We start from the raw sequence: 22,454 nt of genomic DNA, 5'->3' as shown, positions 1-22,454 counted from the left end.
GGCACTTAAAGGTTTCGTGGAAGAATATCTTCCAGTGATCTTTAGATCCAACAGAAAGGGCTGGATGACATCTACTATAAACAAGAACTATGTTGTAAACTACCTGTCCCCTCCTGCACTGCGTAATAATGCTGCCAAGGAAAATATTGCCAACCAGTTCCTCCTCCAACCCACCAAACGACCATGGAAGACTGGGCAGACAATATAGAAGTTATGTTTCTATCCAAAAACACCAAGTGCACTCATCCAACCCACGGATTAGGGTGTAATCGCCACTTTTAAAGCCTATTACCAGCATGATCGACGCGGCTGACAGACTAGACAAGCTGACAATCAAGAACTTCTGGTCCAACTATAATATCAAGAAGGCCACTGATAATATTAGTGAAGGATGGAGGGAAGTGAGTGACAGAACAATGAATGACTGTTGAAAAACTTGCGGGCAGTATGTGAAGCCAGCTCACAACTTCATGGGATTTAATGAAGCGGCAGTGTAGCAATCGTTCACAGTGATATTGTCAGGCTCTCCCATCTGGCTGGCTTCAGTGAGGTGGATGAGGATGATATAAATGACTTACTGCAGTCCCATGATGTGCCACTCAGAAATGAAGAGTTGAAGTTAGATGAATAGTGTGCTCTCCATGACGATGATGATGATGATGATGATGAAAATACACCACCTCAACATCAAAACACTATGTGAGGTGTTCACTGACTTTCATGCAATCCTTGATCAATCAAGGACTCCAATCCATCACAAAGTGTAACAGTGGCCTACAATGCGGAGCGGGCCTTCAAAGTTTATAAAGAAATATTTGAGACCAAGAAAAAGATGGCAAGACAGACAGCAACCTCCAGCTTCTTCAGACCTGTTGCCCCATCTGCTGAATCGGCTGTTCCAACTGCATCACCACTGCTGCCTACACCATCTACGTCTGGCCTACCACCTGCTGGCCAGGATGTAAGCTCTACATCCTCTGATGATGAGATGGCTTTCACACTCAACATACCACCACATGTTCCATCCTCTTCAGATGATGAGAAATGGTTGTTGTTTTTTCTGGATTTTATTAAAACTTCACCTACTATAAGTACAAGTGGCACCTGCTAACTTGACTAAAGCTCATTTTTCTCATCTTCCCAGTGGATATAGGCCTATAGGGAAAACCACCATATAAAAATAAATATGAGCCTGAAACACTACCTCTTTGGGTGGCGCGGAAAAGTGTTCTCTATCTTTCAATATAAGGTAGGTGAAAGTTACTGCCCCCATTGAATTAAATCCTATTGAAACTTTAGTTGATTATTCGATTGTTCATTATTCGATCTAGTTTTCAGGAATGTAACCCAATCATAAAACGAGGGAAACCTGTATTTATAAGTGACGTCACGGATCTTCCGCCAGTGGACAAAATATTGGAACCCATAACACTCGGTATGATTTATTACACCTAGCCCTCCATTATCACGCAAAATTGGTGCCTAAATAAATGTATGATAGCGGAAAACATGATAACAAAAATGAAGAATAAATAGGAAATAAATAAATTGGTGCCTTAACCTAAAAATTTTCCTAAAATATTTTCGTTACCCTAAATTTACTATGATTAATACTGGAGTAGCTTATTAACATTTGACCATCTGAAATTAATGAAAACCAGCTGTGAACAACAGAATACCACGTGCGAGACTGAGGGGTGGTGGTGGTGGTGGTGGTGGTGGTGGTGGTGGTGGTGGTGGTGAGCAGAGTGACCGAAACCGATCAACTCCCTTTTTCTAATCACATTACGTGAATACACAGCCATGATTGGCTGCTGGCTCCTCCTCCTCCTCCTCCTCATGATCATCATCTTTCTCCCCTTCCACCTCTTCCTCCTCCTCCTTCCCCCATCTAAACATTCATCGGTGTGTGGTTGGGATATGGGTGGTACTACTACTACTACTACTACTACTACTACTATGGGTGTGCAATAATGACTTTCAGATGTGCTAAAACTAAATTTTGCAGATTTTCATAAGTGAGCGATAACAGAAGGGCGCGATAACAGAGGGTTATGTGTATTTCCCTATAGACTGATAGTTCAAATTGGGCAAATGATGCTCTATATTTTTTTTTTCTTTAGGATCAGAAAATATGATACAAATAAATTAATAAAGATTGGCTATTTCCTTACATGAAAAGTATGCTATCTAGATTGCAAGGTAAATGTTTTTTCATGATCACCCTTATTATTTTTTACACCTTTTAATTTGTCTTAATATTATTAATTTAACTTATGTCAACTAACCAAATATAACCTGATCTAATCCAACATCACAACTAATCTATAATTTAACTGACTAATAATAACACAAATAAAAATAATAATAATAATAATAATAATAATAATAATAATAATAATAATAATAATAATAATAGTAACATTAAACTAAAAAAAAAAAAAAAAAAAACACAACTGTAGGCAACAATCTTGTACACTGGTTTCCAGTGTACTCTTATCAGTATCAATAGTAGTACCTGTATCAGTATTAATATCAGTACTAGTATTGGTATCAGCCAAATTTTGGGCTATCGGTACCGATATTGGTCAAACTTCTGGTATTGGTACATCTCTAGTATGTACATGCTGTATCTATATTTTTAATAATTAATTTATTACTATTTATGCTAGAAAATGTCTTTTTCAACAGATATTATCAAATTTCAATTTCAATGGGTAACATAAACCCATGATGTACCGAAGAAACCGCGATACTAATTTATCTTGAATGTTTACAAAATCTGCAATGCACTGAGACCACAACAGATGAACCACGATATTGTGAGGGATTACTGTATTTTAAGCTAAATTAAGTAAGAGAAAATGCCATCATCCATTTGTCTTTGAGAAAATTTTAATTTCAATATGTTGGTTATAATGCAAAATATATCAGTCAATAGTATGAAAACAAATACAGCTTGAGGAAATAATGTATTCTAAATGTTGCAAACTTTTCATGGTGTTTTCTTTTTCTGGTCTTCACTGCTAACATCACTCTAGCTCTAAGTGCCTCAAATATACTCAATATATGAAATCATAGTCAAAACAGGACAAACTATCACCAGCTACTGACCTGATGAGCTCGACATATGAGATCCAGGTCATGTCGGTTCAAGAATTTTGTCACCACATCTGCACCAAATGTAAATGATACACCACGGTCATTCTCTCCCCAGCCTGATACATCTTTGTCTGGATCAGACCACAATAGGTCACACAATAGGCCTGTTGAAAGATGAAAATTATCAACTTATAACAGCAATAAAATAAGAAATATAAATCATATACTACTCATTATCAAGTGGATCTTAATCTAAGGAAATATTAAATAAGGGATTTAGAAATATTCACATTGCAATCAAGTCAAAACAAAGAAATTAAAATGTGTTTCAAAATGGTGTAAGAGACCTTTATAACTATATTCAATGGAGATAATGAATAAATTCAAGCCACCAAACCTTAAAAACCATTAGGTATTATTCTTCAAGATTTATCTTTATTTTATGCTGTACTAATCTTAAAGCTGTACAATGCAGTATCTGGCTCACAACCATAATTCATTCCAAAAATTACTATAAGAAGCAAAAAAGGTTGGATAGAAAGACAGTATTCTCAAAAAGATTCAAATAGAAAAAAGGTCAGAATGTGTACAAATAATGCTTTTTACTCTGCAAATCCACAGCATAGTGTCCACCATTAGTAAATTTAAATGTAATTACAAAAAAACTAACTTTCTTCTCATACAAATGATGAATTGGTTATATGACAAGTTCCCAGATGAAAGCTACTTCATAAAATTAATTCACGTTGTTTGGTAACTAAATAACGAAAAAAAGATTCCATACACCCCCATCATAAGTTTTGCAATCTTCAAGTTTGGTGTTTAGCCCTAAATTCTTATCATCCCTAGTTTCATGTAAGTATTATTGCCCCGAATTTTGTGCTGCTTTGATAAGTATCTGTCGTGCCTATCTACTATAAGTCTCATGCAAATTGCCTCAAGATTTACCTGAGTTGGTCCACATGTATAAATAAGATGTACCAATTATAATCAACATCTGGTAACTATACTTATGTCTTATCTCCGTCATCTCCTCTTCCTTACCCACCAATGCCACATAATACAATGCTTTTTTATACAATCCACATTCTTTGTTATTCTCTTTCACAGTTAGATCATCTATCTTTCATTCTTTATTTTTTTGTGTATTTCAGTTAGCAATGCCAGTGACCACTGCAACAGAGGTTTGAGTCCTTACATGAAATGTTAATATTCTTATCATTTCACTTCTTTTTTTCTTTTTTCAATAAAGTGTTTCTTAATTTCTTTTTCTTTTGTCTTTACAAGAGCATTCTTCACTGAAATTGCAACTTGAACATCAATCTAAAGGTATCTATTTTTGAGACAGTGGGGTGGGGAAACTAAGCTTCTCAACAGGCCAGAATGGATATATATTTTTTCAGTGTTTTGAATATCCTGAGTTTCATGATCTTTGAGTTTAGTGCTATACCTTTAGAACAAAGCAAACATGACACTCACAAGGGTGGTGTATAGTAAATAAAAGAGGACCCAAACTGTCAAGTTTTCAGGGTTTACCAACTACCTTTCATTTTTAGAGACTTTAATACTGTTGAACTTCGATAACTTGGACCCCAATAACTTGGATTTTGCAATAAGTAGAACTCTGACTAGCCCAGGAACTAAAGTCTGAGTTGAACTGCCCGCCAAGTTTTTCTTTTTATTTTTTTTTTTTTCACTTTTTATTTCATTTTCTATTGACATTATAAAAATTCTAATTCCAATTAAAAATATCATTTTTGTTGAAGTTTGAAATGATAGCAAACAAAAGTTGATCAGAGTTTATAGCGATTTTGTGAAAAATTTTGAAGTGGAAAAAAACACTTTTCAAGATGTTCGCTCCTAAAAAAATTTCAGAATTTTGTCCTTGTTTTGTTATTTGTTTTCATCTGCTCCTAAAAAAATTTCAGAATTTTGTCCTTGTTTTGTTATTTGTTTTCATCTGATTGACATGAAATTTTCACACAAGATTGTGAATACAATAGTGACTTCCTGGAGCATTATAAGATGATAATGCATCATATCCCCACTTCTCTAAATAATATTATTCACTTGTACGTAAGGATTGGGAAGGCGGCATCAGCAGTTTCATGGCAATCTGCTGTTTTACTACTGACTGGACACTCTCTGAGTCATTATTAGTGTGTTAAAATGAGATAATAATACTGTGAAATATTTATTACTTGTCTGGTCCAGCTTTATAACACTGTCTCAATATAATCATTTGTTATAGTGTTATTGTGAGAGTTGTGTGATGTATAGTTGTGATGAAGGTAGTGAGAAAAACAGTGTTTGAAAAGATAATAGCAGTCTTATAATGTAAAGAGATGGTTTAGAAGTGTGGCAGTGAAGCCTGGGGTGAAGTGAGCATCTTGGAGGGAGAGATAACGTGCATGATGGTGGGTGAAGGGAGGCAAGGATTCAAAGTCTAGCTGTCTCCCAATTATATGTTTGTTTATTTGTTTCTTGTTTTCTTCTTTTCTTGAAGTTTCTGATTCTAATCGACGTCAATTTATGCTTGTAAGGACGTTATTTCTGACCCACGTACTGTGTAAGGCCCAAGTTAGGCTATGACACAGCTATACGAGACATTTAAAAATAATTCCTGGTGGGAAGAGTATTTAATTTGCAAAAAATAAACTACACTATCTGGTAATTTAGGGTCTGAAGGTTTCCAAGAGACAAACATAATACCAAAATTTCAAATCCCCAAAAATTACATAATAAATCTTGCCCCCCGCACTTTTTTTTTTTTTTTTTTTTTTTTTTTTTTTTGTGTGTGTGTGTGTGTGTGTAAATACACCTAGTTGTATTTACCTAGTTGTAGTTTTACAGGGCCTGGGCTTTATGCTCGTGTGGCCCCATCTCCATATCTATACTTATCCAATCTTATTTTAAAAGTATGCGCACTCGTTGCAGAAACTACTTCTTCATTTAAACTGTTCCACGTCTCAATACATCTTTGCGGGAAACTATATTTTTTAACATCTTTCAGACATCTTCCTTTTCTCAGCTTTTTACTATGCGATCTTGTGCTTCGGATGTCATATTCTTCTCTCAGGATCAGTTTCTCATTATCCACTTGGTCCATTCCATTGATCAATTTATAAACTTGTATCATGTCTCTCCCTTCTTTGCTCCAGGGTTGGTAGATCCAGAGCCTTTAGTCTCTCCTCATATGTCATCCCTTCAAATTCTGGAATCATTCTTGTAGCCCTTTCTTGTAGTCTCTCCAATTTCCTTATGTGTTTCTTTTTATTAGGGGTCCACACTACTCCTGCATATTCCAATCTGGGTTTTATTATAGTACTTATCAATTTCTTCAACATTTCTTTGTTCATATTTTTTTTTTTTTTTTTTTTTTTTTACGGTAAGGCCTATAGCGCCTGTAGGCACAATTGAAGAGTGAATAGGAAGCGCTGTTCAGCTTCCGCTCATTAGTGGCGCAGGCAATTTTATTTATAGTGGTACCCATATTAGGGCCCATATCACCGCCCAAGCTCATCTTGAGTGTAACCACCTAGAACCTGGGTATCATGGTGATATGTAGGTAACTTTAAACCACTCGACAAATGGCAGTGTTTTAAGGCTGTACGTGGTGGGATTCGAACCTACGCGTGCACGTCTGCCCGATCCCACGCTCACCACCTTATCCACTATGCCACCGTCTCCCTAAAGTTATTCCAATATTCCTTAGCAAATTATGTTTCTCTAAAAATTCTATCAATATGGCTTACTGGTTCATTGTTTTCTTCCATCGTCACTCTTAAATCCTTTTCCTTTTTAACTTTCTCCAGTTCTACTCAATCTCCCATATTATAGATTTCCACAGGTCGTCTTTCACTCTTTCCCATTTCCATGACATGGCTTTTGTTCACATTGAATTCCATTTCCCACTTTTTACTCCATTCCCAGATCTTAATTAGGTCTTCTTGCAGTATTTCACAATCCTCTTTTTGCTTTATAACTCTGCACAGTTTCGTATCCTCTGCAAACAGATTTATGTAGCTGTTCACTCCTTCTGGCATGTCATTAATATAAATGAGGAAAAGTATTGGTGCCAATACCGACCCCTGTGGCACTCCGCTTTCTACTGCTCTCCACTTGGACTTCATATCTTTAACTACTGTCCTTATTTCCCTCCCCCTCAAATAATTATCTATCCATCTCAATGTGCTTCCTTTTATGCCACCCTTCTCCTCTAACTTCCATAGTAATCTTGCATGTGGCACTTTGTCAAACGCCTTTTTTAAATCCAAATAAATACAGTCAACCCATCCCTCTCTCTCTTGTACTCTATCAACTATTCTAGAATAGAAACTCAATAAATTAGTTACACATGACCGTCTTTTTCTAAAACCAAATTGGCTATTTGATATTAATTTGTTGTCTTCAAGGAACTCGATCCATTGTTTCTTTATTATTCTTTCACACATCTTGCATATTACACTAGTTAGTGATACCGGTCTGTAATTTAAAGGTTCTTCCTTCCTTCCGCTCTTATATATGGGAACCACCTCAGCTATTTTCCATTCTACTGGTACTTTTCCATTTTCTATTGAGCATTTTATGATGTATATAGGACTTGCTAGTTCTTCCCTACATTCTTTCAGTATTCTGCCTGAAACTTCATCTGGTCCCATTGCCTTCTCTTCATCCAGTACCTTCATTAACTCTTTTATTTCAAGCTTGGTTACTTTAATTTCTTTCATATAGATTGTCTCACTATTACCCTGTGGCCTTTCAAATTTGGATTCCTTAGTAAAGACCTCCTGGAATTTATTACTTAATAGTTCTGCCATACTTTTTTGGGTCTTCCACCATCCTGTTCTCTCCTTTTAACCTTTCTATTGTTTCTCTTTGCCTAATTTTTCCATTTATGAATCTATAGAACATTTTTGGTTGCTCCTTACATTTTTCGACAATGTCCTTTTCAAAGTTCTTTTCCTCTTCCTTCCTCACCTTAACATATTCATTTCTCGCTGCCTTGAAGTTTTCCTTATTTGCTGGATTTCTATTTCTCCTCCACCTTTTCCATGCTCCATCTCTTTTCTCCTTTGCCCTAGCACACCTTGCATTAAACCAATCTTTCTTTCCTTCTTCTTTAGGTCTATATTTCGGGACATATTCCCTGACTCCTGTTTTGTATATTTCCAAAAATAAGTTATATTTCTCTTGCATCGTCTCTGAGTTTTCCACCTCCTCCCAGTTTACGTTTTTAAAATAGTTCTTGAGATTCTCAATATCAGCCTTTCTGTAATTTAATCGGTCTCCTTTGTATGAATCGTCTCTATCATCCTTTCCCTCTTCTATATCTATTTCTAATATTACATGGTCACTCTTTCCCAATGGGCACTTATATCTTAAATCATCATTCATTTCTATACCCCTTGTAAGAACTAGGTCCAATCTCATGGGCTTGTCGTTTCCTCTGAATCTTGTGTTTTCCTTTACTCTCTGGTCCATCATATTGTCTATCATTACGTTCAAGAATCTTTCTCCCCAGGCTTCTTCCCCCATACCACTTTCATAATTTTCCCAGTCCACTTCTTTACAGTTGAAATCTCCTACTAATATATAACTTTTTTCCTTTCTTTAACAATTCTCGTTAGACTCCTTATTGTGTCATCTATCATGTCTTTATATTCTTGATTCATCCATGAATTTGTTTTTGGTGGCACATATGTTACAATGATTGTTAACTCTTTTTTATTAATATGCACCTTAACATACAATACTTCTGCTTTTCCTTCCCCACATTCCACTTGGTTTATCACTATCTCCTTCCTTAACATAATCATGACTCCTCCTCCTCCTTTACACACTCTGTCTCTTCTCCATACATTTTACCTATTATCCAAGTCTATTTTGATTGCCTTATTTAGTTTTGTTTCAGCTAAGCATAAAATATCTGGATTTTCTTTATGTAATCTCTTAATTCTAGTTTACTTGATAAAACCCCGTCTACGTTCGTATACATCATTTTTAGTTTCTTGCCCTTATCACTTTTAAAGTTGCTCCACTGTTTCCTCTTCCTTCTCTTTTATATACCATTTCCTTATCCTGTCTCCTAGAATTCTCTAAAAAAATGCCTTTTTCTCCTCCTCTGACCTTTCATTATCTTTTTCCCTTACTGCTGTCGCCAGTTTGTTGTATCTCTTCCTTTCTTCCTCATTTCTATTTATATATATATATATATATATATATATATATATATATATATATATATATATATATATATATATATATATCCTTGCAGCCTTCTGTTTCTCTGAGTTTTGTTGTTCTATATAGTATTTCTTCTGTTGCTGCTTGTGATTTTAGTAGTATTTTAATTGGCCTTGTTGTTCCATCTTGATAAGGTTCCACTCTGTGTATTTCCTCTACTTCCTCCTCTAGGTTCTGCCTATCTTCATCGTTTAGATTTTTTAGTAGGTTTTTGACTGATTTAATTTCCTCTTTTTTCCCTTCTTGGTCTATATTTTACATATTTTTCTTTCAGTCCAAAAATTATTACACTCTTTTTCTTTTCTGCAATTTCCCTTACTAGGTTTTCTTTTTTCTAAAGGACTCCTATCATTTTGTTTGCCATATTCTCGTATCTTTCTTTTAGATGTTCCTGAAAGTTATCCTTCTTTCTTATCTCTGACTCTCCATGCCTGTACTTCTTTCTTAATCACGTCCTGTACTCTTTCCTCTTCTTTGTTAGCTAGATCTTTCAGGTCCTCTTTTTCTTTCTCTATTTTACCGAGTCCTTCATCCATCTGTTTCTTATATTTGGCTAGTTCTTTTCTCAGTTCTGCATTTTCTACTCTTAGTCTAGTTTCACTTTCTTCTACTTTTTTATCCTTTCTTTCAAGTTCAGAAACTCTTTCTCCTGTTCATCGTTCTCTTTACTTCTCATACTCTCCCTCATCCAATTGTCTAATTTTTTTTTTTTTTTCCAGAGTTAAAGCTCGCCTTTGGAGGGTAGTGCTTGCCTTGTCGAAACCTCTGAATCTTCCCTCTCCCTCATCAACATAATCATCCTCTTCCTATACTCTTTCCCTATTTTCATACCTGAATATGGGTGTAAGCTCTTTCTGACTCATGATGCCTTCAATGTAATTCCTGGAGACTATTGCCACACAAGTCACACAATTTGCCCAGGACTCTGTTAACATAACCTTAGGTAGTGAGATCAGCTGATCGACAGGAGCATTGGCCCGCGCGTCCGACCTTGTTCGTGTCTCGAGTGTGTATTTACCTATTTGTGTATTACAGGGCAAGAGCTAAGCTCCCTGTGTCCTGTTTCCTTGTCCACTCCTGTCATATCTCTCTTTCATCTGATTGACACACACTGCGTCAACGACATCACTGCTCAGTTTATTCCCCTTATCAATACTACGATGCAGGAAACTGTATTTTCTCACGTCATTTAGACAGATGTCTTTTATTAATTTTTTTCCATGTCCCCAGAGATGATTACTTGTGGTCATTTTTATCAACTCTCTGTCCAATATGTCAGTCTTGTGTATTTACCTATTTGTGTATTACAGGGCCCGAGCTAAGCTCTCTGTGTCCTGTCTCCTTGTCCATTCCTGTCATATCTCTCTTTCATCTGATTGACACACACCGCGTCAACGACATCCCTGCTCAGTTTATTCCATTTATCAATGCTACGATGCGGAAAACTGTATTTTCTCACGTCATTTAGACAGATGTCTTTTATTAGCTTTTTTTCCATGCCCTCGGAGATGATTACTTGTGGTCACCTTTATCAACTCTCTGTCCAGTAAGAATCTTGTTCACCAATTTATACATAGTTATCATGTCTCCTCTTGTTCTTCTCTCTTCTAATGTGGTCAGCCCCAGCTTCCTCAGTCTTTCCTCATAGTTTAACTCCCTGAGTCCTGGTACCATCCTTGTTGCCAGCCTCTGTACCTTTTCTACCTTCTTCACATTTTTCTTCATATGCGGTGACCAGACACAAGCTGCATATTCTAACTGGGGTCTTATTAAGGTACATGATATCTTCTTCATCATTCCTTCATCTAGGTAGTGGAACGCAAGGCCAATATTTTGAAGCATGTTATATATTTTCAAAAAAATCTTGTTAAAGTGTTTCTCCGTTGACAAAGTGTTTTGCACGGTACTCCCAAGTCTTTCTCCTCATTGGTCTCTTAAATTTTCTCATCACCCAGCCTGTAATCCCAGTTTGGTCTGTATCTACTTCTTCCCATTTTCATAACATGGGACTTGTCTATATCAAATTCCATCTGCCACTCCTTACTCCACTCATATATTTTATCAAGATCTTCCTGTAACTTGTTACAATCTTCCACATTCCTTACTCTCCTCATAATTTTAGTATCGTCCGCAAACATGTTTATGTAACTGTCAATTCCTACTGGCATATCATTAACATAAATCAAAAACATGATGGGACCAAGCACTGACCCTTGTGGAACTCCACTGGTTACCTTCTTCCACTCGGACTTCCTTCCTCTCACCACTGTTCGCATTTCTCTTCCCACTAAGTAATTTTCCATCCATTTTGCTAGTTTATCATTTACTCCTCCAATCTTCTTTAGTTTCCACATCAGTCTATTGTGTGGTACTTTATCAAAGGCCTTTCTCAAGTCCAGGTAGATAGCATCCACCCATCCCTCTCTATGTTGTAGTATGTCAGTCACTCTTTAATAAAAACATAATAAATTGGATATGCACGATCTTCCTTTTCTGAAACCAAACTGTCTTTCACTCAGAATGTTTTCACTTTCTAGATACTCACTCCACTTAGCTTTAATTACTTCTTCACATACCTTGCACAATATACTAGTCAACGATACTGGTCTATAATTTAGCGGTTCCATTCTACTACCATTCTTATATATAGGCTCTTTTCCACTCGGGACTAATCCTGTTCGTATGGAGGTTTCCACAATATCAAATACGGGTTCAACAATAGATCCTTACATTCATTTAACAACCTCCCAGATATGCCATCTGGCCCCATTGATTTATTAATATCCAGATTGCTTATAATTTTCCTTACATCTTCCTTAGTAACCAGGATGTCCTGCATTTGCTTTATTTCTGTAGGTCTTCCTCCCATAAAATGCTCCTTCTTTGTAAACACTTTGCAAAAGTTATCGTTCAAAATTTCAGCTATATCTCCAGCATCCTCATATACTTCTTCCCCGTTTTTTACCTTTACTATTGCCTCCCTTATATTTATATTTCCATCTATGAATTTGTAAAACATTTTTGGGTCACTATCACAGTTTTCCACCACCCTCTGTTCATATTCCTTCTGTGCTGTTCTCCTTACTTCAACATATCTATTCCTTGCTGTTTTGTAAACTTCTCTTGATAATACATCACTGTTTTTCTTAAGTTTCTTCCATGCCTTTTCTTTGTTCTTTTTTGCTTCTTCACAATTTCTATTAAACCACTGTTTATTATTGAAAGTCCTCTTTCTGTAATATGGCACAAACTTTTTCACAGCAGAGTTATACAAATCCATAATTTTATCGTATTTCAATTGCATATCCCTTTCCTGGTATACCACGGACCAGTCAATTTCATTAAAGAACTCCCTTATATGGTTATAATTCGCCCTAATATAATTTAATTTTTCCTCCCTGCGTTCCACAATCTTATTCGTGCTAAATTCCATATCCAGCTCAAAGCTTAGGACATCATGATCGCTTTTCCCCAAGGGACATATACGTTCAATTTCCTCTTTTAGAGAGATGCCCCAGTTAAATACCAAATCCAACCTTGCTGCAACATCTTGTCCCCTGCACCTTGTTGGTGATCTCACCCACTGTGTCATCAAGTTATTTGTTGCTACCTTTAACAATTCCTCTGCCCACTCACCACCGTTCACCACTTCATAGTCTTCCCACACTATTTCTTTACAATTAAAGTCTCTGACTATCATCACTCTATTCTTTCTGATGAATTCTTGCTTAATTCTGTCTAGAGTATTTCTCATCACCATTTGGTGCTGTTCATATTCTCAAGCATTGGTTCTGGGTGGTATGTATACTGTTATAATATTAATGTCCCTCTTGCCATCTGTTATAAGCATACTTATCACTTCCTCATTTTTCTTACTACAGTTCACCTCCTTCACTATCAGATCTTCCTTAGTAAGAACCATTATACCACCATCTCCTTTATTTTTTCTACCATTTCTCCATACTTTGTAGTGTTTTACAACAAACCAGTCTAGCTTTATTTTGGACCTTAGCTTTGTTTCCACTACACACATTATGTCCAGTTCGTTATTTCTTAGGTAATCTATACATTCTAGCCTCTTAGACAGAAATCCATCTATATTCGTGTAAGTCACTTGTATTCCATTCCTAGTCTCATTCTTCCATGTAATGTCTATTCCGTCTGTTTTATCTACCACTTCTTTAGCCTCCCATTTCTCATCCTCCAAAAAAAACTTGGTCTTTTCCTGTCTTGTCTGTCTGTGTGTGTGTGTGTGTGTGTGTGTGTGTGTATTTACCTAATTGTATTTACCTAATTGTAACATACGGGAAAAGAGCTATGCTCGTACTGTCCCGTCTCCATATCTACTAATGTCCAGCTTTTTCTTAAAATCATGAATATTCCTTGCGTTGACCACTTCCACGTCTAAACTATTCCATGCTTCCACCCTTCTATGAGGGAAGCTAAATTTTTCACATCTCTCCTATAAGTGGCCATTTTAGTTTTTCCCATGCCCTCTCGACATTCTTTCATTCCACATACACAGATCTTCCCTATCCATTTTTCCATGCCAATCATCACTCTGTATATTGCTATCAGGTCTCCCCTTTCTCTTCTGTTTTCCAGGGTCGGAAGTTGCATTCTGTTCAGTCTGTCTTCATAAGTCAAATCTCTTAAGTCAGGCACCATTTTGTTGCAGCCCTCTGTACTTTCTCTAGTTTCCTTATGTGTTTCTTTAAGTTCGAGCCCACTGTATTGTTGCATATTCAAGCCTCGGTCTTATCATTGCAGTAATTATTTTCATCATCATTTCTTCATCTAAATATCTGACGCCACTCTTATGTTCCTCAATAAGTTCAATACTTCTCCAATTATTTTGTTTATATGTCTCTCTGGCGATAGGTCATTGGTAATTGTCACCCCAAGGTCTTTTCTTCATGACTGGTTTTATGTCTTCATTTCCTATCTTGTACATACTCCTGATTCTTCTTTCACTCTTGCCAAACTCTAATTTCTTGCATTTTGTCGTGTTGAACTCCATTTGCCATGTACAGCTCCATTTCCATATTCTGTCCAAGTCTTCCTGGAGTAGTTCGCAATCTTTGTCACATCTCACTTTTCTTAACAATTTTGCATCGTCTGCAAATAGGCTCACATAACTGGACACCCCATCCACCATGTCATTTATGTAGACCGAACATTACTGGTGCCAACACTGATCCCTGTGGAACTCCACTCTCCACCAAGCCCCATTCTGATGGTCTGTCCTTAATTATTGTTCTCATTTCTCTTCCTACCAAAAGTCTTCCATCCATTTTAGTAAACTGCCATGCACTCCTCCTACCATTTCAAGTTTCCAGATCAGTCTCCGGTGTGGTACCTTATCAAAGGCCTTTTTTAAATCCAGATATATTCCATCAGCCCAACCATCTCTTTCCTGTATTACATCTATCACCCTCGAATAGTAACATATCAGGTTTGTCGTGCATGAACGCCCTTTTCTAAAACCAAATTGACACTCACAAAGTATGTCATTTTTCTCCAAGAAGTCTGTCCATCTATTCTTCACCACCCTCTCACACATCTTAGCTACCACACTTGTAAGTGACACTGGTCTATAGTTCAATGGGTCTCTCTTGTTACCTGATTTATAAATTGGGACAATGTTAGCTCTTTTCCAGTCTTGGGGCACTACACCTTCCCTTAATGAGGCATCAATTACTTCACAAACTTTTTCTGCCAGTTGCTCCCTGCATTCTCTTAAAATCCATCCTGATACCCCATCAGGTCCCACAGCTTTTCTCACTTCTAAACTCCCCATCATATTCTTGATCTCCTCCACAGTTACTTGAAACTCCTTCATAATCCCTTTCTGTTCCATTACCAGTGGTTTGTCAAAAGCAGTCTCCTTTGTGAATACCTTCCGAAAGCATCCATTCATAGCCTCTGCCATTTCCTGGGATCCTCACTGCATACTCCATTTACTTCTAATCTTTCAATACTTTCTCTATTTTTGATGTTGTTGTTCACATGTCTGTAAAAAGCCTTGGTTGGTCTTTACATTTATCAATTATATCCTTTTCTTGTTTCTTTCTTTCTTCTCTTCTAATCAACACATATTCATTTCTTGCTCTTTTGTAACTTTCCACTGCTTAATCCGTCTTTTCCTTCTCCACCTCTTCCATGCATCCTCTTTTCTTGTTCTAGCCTTTTCACATCTATCGTTAAACCAGTCGATAGATGTGAAAAAGCCAAAAGAAAACTTCTACATGAAATGGATGGAAAAAATGCTGTGAAAAAAATGTGTGTGTGTGTGTGTGTACAGGCAACCCCCGCTTAACGAAAGGTTTACATTCCTAAAAAACACTTCGTTAAGCGAAATTTCATTAAGCGAACCGATTATAACAAGTTTAACCCCTGACTTGAACTTCCATTGAGAGTAAGCAATGCGAGAGTGCATCATAGTACACTGAAAGGTTTAATGAAAGCAAAAATTATGAAGTTTAACATTTAGGCAGTTTAATCTAAGTCATTATAATGCACACTAATGTATGTATGTACGTAACTTTATAATGTTGATGATCTTAAATTTATGAATGGAGGGAGAGTGAAAGAGGAAAGACACTAACCGGCAACCTGTGGAATGTAAACAAAGGGCGCATGATTGTACCGCATATAAAACTTATGTACCACATTTCCACAAGGCTTTACATTTTATCCATTGTAGAGTCACGAGTTCAGGTGGTTCTTTTAGCTTGCAAGGAAGATACAGTCTCACCAGCCTTCTTAATAGAGTCTGCTGACTTGAAAGTAGTAGAGACAGTAGATGAAGTCAAGATGGTGGCCAGCAATGCTATAGTTTTCTCGCCTCTCTTGTGTCTATGAATAATATCCAGCTTCACTTCAAGAGCAAGGGACTTCCTGGTCTTCTTAGGAACACTACGCCACATTGCAGGGCGTTTTGGTGGTAAGTTTAGCGAGTGAAGACGAACTGCTGCTGACGCTGTTATGGGAGCGAGTGGTGCATGTGTTGTCCACAAGAGGCTTGATCTTGATCTTGATCTTGATTCTACAGATGTCCCAGGATTTCTCCTGAGGCAGGCCTTAGTATAGGCAGCTCCTGGTGTATTCAAAAGCTTGTCGACTTGCGTGATACAGTTGGGCTTTCAAACTTGGAAAAAATTACCTAGATAAAACTTCGTTAAAACGAGTTTGGTGTTCGTTAAACGAGCAGATGGTAGTAAAATGAAACCTTTGTTGTAGCGAAATTTCATCGTGTGAACCTTCATTAAATGGGGGTTGCCTGTATTTACCTAGTTGTATTTACTTAGTTGTATTGTATAGGGTTTGAGCTGTAATAAGTTCATTATTCAATGCATTCCACTTTTCCACAGTTCTGTGTGGAAAACTGTATTTTCCAATATCCTTCACACACTCCCTCATCCTGATCTTCTTTATAGGTCCTCTTGTCCTTCCATCTTCTTCTGTCACCAGCACCTTGTCTATCTTCTCAATGCCATTGACTATCTTGTACAATGTTATTAAGTCTCCACGTTCTCTTCTATCTTGTAAGATTGGTAGTCCCATTTCCTTCAGTCATTCTTCATATATTAGGTTCTTTAATTCCGGCACTATCTTTGTAGCAATCTTCTGTATCCTTTCCAATTTTCTTATATCCTCTTTAGAGCTAAAGAGACCACACCACTGCTGCATATTCCAGCCTTGGATGTATCATGCTTGTGATGATTTTTTTTCATCATATCTCTGTCCATGTATTGAAATGCCACTCTTATATTAGTCAACATTTTATATGATAATCCAAGTATCTTGCTTATGTGTTTTTTGGGACTGAGATTTTCCTGTATGATCATTCCTAGATCTTTTTCCTCTTTAGTCTTCATTATTTGTTCCTTTCCCATCAAATAGTTCCATACCGGTCTTCTTTTGCCATTACCGCAGCTCACTACTCACTCTAAACTCAAACGTGCAGCGAAGGAATTGAAAGGAAATAAGAACATCGTCATCAGAAAAAGCAGATAAATCTTTAACATATGTCATCCTCAATAAAGCAGATTACTTAAGCAAAATCAAAACCATCCTCAATGACGACACGAACTTCAAGAAAATCACAAGGAATGCAAATGCCGAGTTGAAATCAAAATTAAATAATATCATCCACAAAAACAATAAGACTACCGGCACCCTCAAGCTACCCCTAATAGGAATTCCTTGACATCATGAAGGTTTCCAGTCCCTTGGGCATCATCACGTCCCTCGATGTCGAATCTCTATTCACTAATGTTCCCATCATCGAAACTATCGACATTATATGACAAACTGTACAGAACAGAAGGCATCAGCTTCCCCATTGCTGAAGATTCACCGCGCCATTTGCTTCAAGCCTGCACCAAAGAGGTTCCTTCTATGCCCCTGACAGAAATATGTACACCCAAACCGATGGAGTAGCTATGGGATCACTGCTTGATGTCCTTTTCGCTAACTTTTACATGGGCACAATTGAAGAAAGAATACTTTCACTCTACCCTGAACTGAAGCCTCCGATCTACACAAGATACATCGATGACGTATTTATTAGTGCCGAGAAGAAAGAAGATAACTGAAGGAGGCCTTTAAGAAACACTCTTCTCTCAATTTCACACATGAAATCAAAAAGAACAGAAACGCACAAATTTCTCGACAGAAGAGTGCCCTGACAGATACTGACAAAGTGTGATATACTCATTCGTGAAAAGAGCCATCACTCACTGTTCCACGTGGGAGTCAACTACCGTGAAACTCATGAGAATCAGCCAACTCCTCACCAACAACAGCTATAAGAAGAGCGAGATTGATGATGGAATCCAAAGACAAATGGATATCTTCATGGAAAGACAAGAACCAAGAGAAAATAGAAAAACTGAAGAAAAAACGATAACTATCTACCACAAAAACCATATCATCAGCACACAAGCAAGACGAAAAAGCAATAAAAAAGATAATCAGAAACAATGTAAAACCAACGGAAGAACACGCCACGCTAAAGTGATCTATTACAAAAACAAAGCGCACTTCAAACCTACTAATAAGAAACAAATGCCTACCAGATATTAATAACACCCAAGAAGTGAATCTAATATATCAATACTCATGTAATGTTGGTGACTGCAGTCACCTCAACTCCAGATATACTGGATCCACTATTACTACATTATCAAAGAGAATCACAGCTCACTTGCAAGACAGCGCAATCAAACAACACCACATCGATCAACATGGTTCAGCACCTACAAGAAAACAACTAGAAGAGTCAACAGCAATCCTACAAAAAGAACTGGACAGAAAAAGGATTAGGATGGCCAAACAAGTGTTCATACATATGTTAAAACCTTCCATCAATATACAACTTTTTCCAGAATCAAGACTCCTGACACACCGCCAATCACAGCCCAGTACGAGTTAGCTCCACCCACTCGAGGGTGTGGCCCTGTTACTTTTGCATCTGCAACTGCATATGAAGAACTCCAGCACCACAGAAGGATCTTCACTTCTGAAGATGGTCTAGGAAGACCATAAGAAAGAAGAAAGAAGAAATAAGAAAGAATGGATATATATACAGTGGTATTTCGGCATATGATTTTAATTCTTTCCGTGACGATCGTTGCATATAAAATAAATTGTATATCAAATCAATTTTTCCCATAGAAATTAATGGAAATACAATTAATTCGTTCTTGTGATATGAATTCATCCCCCACCCAAAAAAAAAATAACATGCTTTAAATACCAACCAAATATAGATTTAATATAAGATAAATACAATGTTTATTTTATTGTATGCATGATACAAATTAACTATATTGCTCAAAATAACAACTTAACCTGCAAAACTCAGGACACATCGATAGGCGTTCATTACGCAAGGAACAGGGCACGTCAATAGACGTTTAGGCTTTTTACGGCTATATTTTGGTTATTTTCTTCCCGTTTTCTTTGCTTGTGGGCTGGCAACACTCATCAGGAGTAAACATATGCTCTACGTCACTGTTCACTAACGATAAATGGTAGGAGTGATTGACAGTGATTTCATCGTGTCTGATTCCGCCACCTCTCCCGTATGCCTTACTTCTATACATTGGGTCTCTCGCCGTGTTACGGGGAGACAACTTTTGAATGAGAGTGGTATCAGAACAGGAGAGAGAGAGAGAGAGAGAGAGAGAGAGAGAGAGAGAGAGAGAGAGAGAGAGAGAGAGATACAAGGGGCCCATTTTCTCGCACTCTAGCCAAGGCCGCTGAACCCAATCTGACGCAAGGCCACGTAAACTGATGATACTACTTCATTCAACCTGTGATATTTGGTAACCATGACATCTAGAGACTTCTGGTTTTTTGCACTGCAAAGAGGAAGAGTTGCTTTTGGGCAGAAAACCATTTGTACTCACTCGTTTATTGAATTTCTAAGTGTAATCAGTATGTGAATACAGGCTATTTTGTGTGTTTCTTGCCAAACTTTTGGGATCCATGATCACAGGGTCTTGAGTTCACAAAACTTAATAAAAAATACACACTGCCGAGGAGCACAGACACATACATGCACAAAGTATGAAAAACGATACACAGCGCGGGCTGAATATTTGGGTAGACGCAGGTAGCCGAGCGATCGCTAATCGTATCTTAAAAATATTGTCATATTTTAAGGTGTAAATTATATAAAAATTTTCGTCGTATATCACAAAAATCATATGTTAGGGTGATCGTATGTCGAAGTACCACTGTATATATATATATATATATATATATATATATATATATATATATATATATATATATATATATATATATATATATATATATATATATATATATATATATATATATATATTACTATTGTAAAATTTCACTTTATGCATTACAAAACAATCCTTTCTTGGAGGCAAGGTTTGTAAAAAGCTAATAGAAATGTTGTTCTGTGAACATATATGCATATATAAGACAGTAACACCACCTCCAGAGGTGGTGTTCCCAGCAACCTCAGAGCAACCTTGTCACCGTCCCTCCAGGCGTTCATGGAAGCCATTTTGCCGTAGGAGGTTGCTCTGACGTTAATAAAGAATCTTGGATCCAGCTCCAGGGGAGCCAGACAATCACAGTGAAGATGCCGCATTTGGTCCCTCACCAGGCAAATTCAAACCCAGAAAATTCGCTAAAACGGATGTGGTTGTACATTATGCGGACTTTTTGGTCTAACTTTAAATAGTACGTTAAACCGGAAATTCGTTAGACGAACGTTCGTTAACAGGAGTATTACTGTGTATACAGTATATATATACAGTCAACCCTCGGCTATCGCGATTTCGGCTATCGCGTTTTATTGCTATCGCGCACACGCGAAAAGCTGCTAAGATTTCATTATCGCGATCTCAGATGCCTGCTATCGCACGCCCAGCCATGACGTCATGGGATATCTGAGCGCTCATTGGCCAAAACCACCTTCACGCCAAGATCAATTCGGCTATCGCGTTTTCGGCTATGGCGCGGCTATTTCGGCCCCAATTGGGCGCGATAGCCGAGGGTTAGGTGTATATATATATATATATATATATATATATATATATATATATATATATATATATATATATATATATATATATATATATATATATATATATATATATATATATACATATTAAGTCCTCCTTATATGGTACTTCGTTATCAGGTAAATTCACAATTATGGTGTTTGGTAATTACTACCCTCGATTCGATTTACAATAAGAAAAATTCACAGATACAGTATCCTCCCCTGTTTTGATTACACTGTAAACTGTGCCACCACGCTGCATGGCCACCACAACAATCAGTTTCTTCCCGCGTTTCCCACTGAACACAAGTGAAATCTTTACAGCACGTTTTTTTGTGGATATTATGAGTAAGGGCTAAAATCCCTACTGTTCCTTAGCCTCGGGAGGGATATTATCTGACAGAATACATGGAGAGTGAAAGGTAAATAAAAACATTTTCTGTTTATTTCTTTTGCAAAATACTTTACATATTTTTATATGACTATTTTCATGTATTTTCATGTCTGTAGGGGTGACTGTCAACGTGCTGGAACACATCCCTTATTATTTCGTTATAATGGGTTCGGTATACGGTAATTTCGATTTGCGGTAAGGTTTTCAGGAACGCACATATACCATATAACAGACTTACTGTATATATATATATATATATATATATATATATATATATATATATATATATATATATATATATATATTGTGATGGGCACCGGCTTAATCCCCTTTAATTTATTATTTCATAATATGTGAAGCCTATGGCCACCCATCGCGGGCCCCTCGGGCTGTTCTGCTGAGCAGACGACCCGCCACCATCTCTTTGTTTCCACCATTTTGTTGTGTCTGCGAGCCTCGCCTCAGTAACCATCCAGTCTTCAGTGGAGGTAGACACGTGCGCTCTTGGTTTCTGGCACAGGGTGCAGACACGTGTTGCTGGGCTGTTCTGGGTACTCGCTAGTCATCAGTCGGGGAGTTGTGCCCTCCTGTTGAGTAGCTGGCTTGTTACTCGGTAGACCGTGGGTGTGTAGAACAACGGGCTTGTTGTTCTGAAAAGTGTGGCTTCTGCATTTCTAGTCTTCTCCAATCGGTGTGGCACGCAGACACGCGCTTTGTTTCGTTCTGTTTGTTTTGTTGGTGGCCGTGGTCACCAGTGTGTTTGGTGGGCGGCTGTGTGTCCCACCATCTGTTGTGTAGTATCAGTAGTATACTGTTTATAATACCGAGGTAGCCTTCAGCGGAGATAGACACGCACTCTTGTCGGTCTGGCACAGTGTTAGGGATATTCGTGTTGCTGGGCTTCTCTTGTTACTCGCTGGTCATTGGTCTGGGAGTTGTGCCCTCCTGTTGAGTAGCTGGCTTGTTACTGGGTAGACCGTGACTGCTAGAGCAACGGGCTTGTTGCTCTAGGAGAGGTGTAGTTGGTTTGGCTGCACTTGTTTTACGTCCGTGCTGTAGTGTGGCGGCAACGCGTGGGAGAGACGCGGCATTGTCTCGTCCTGTTTGTTTGTTGGTGGCCGTGGTCACTTGTGGGGTTTGGTGGGCGGCTGTGTG

The 22,454-nt window shown here is 37.5% G+C and overlaps 1 protein-coding gene across 3 annotated transcripts in view; it reads right to left on the bottom strand.

The window, feature by feature from the left end:
- LOC123504745 (serine/threonine-protein phosphatase PP1-beta catalytic subunit) overlaps nt 1-22,454 on the bottom strand; it is a 235,117-nt gene that overhangs the window by 83,254 nt on the left and 129,409 nt on the right. For all 3 annotated transcript variants that reach the window (XM_045255514.1, XM_045255515.1, XM_045255513.1), the window contains one exon: nt 3,115-3,266. In XM_045255514.1, coding sequence (XP_045111449.1) covers nt 3,115-3,266 — 152 coding nt within the window. The remainder of the gene's footprint in view (nt 1-3,114; nt 3,267-22,454) is intronic.

The sequence above is a fragment of the Portunus trituberculatus genome, chromosome 17 (genome assembly GCF_017591435.1).
Source record: "Portunus trituberculatus isolate SZX2019 chromosome 17, ASM1759143v1, whole genome shotgun sequence".
NCBI lineage: Eukaryota > Metazoa > Arthropoda > Malacostraca > Decapoda > Portunidae > Portunus > Portunus trituberculatus.
The sequence above is the reverse complement of the archived record's forward strand: the minus strand, read 5'-3'. Positions and strand labels throughout refer to the sequence as shown.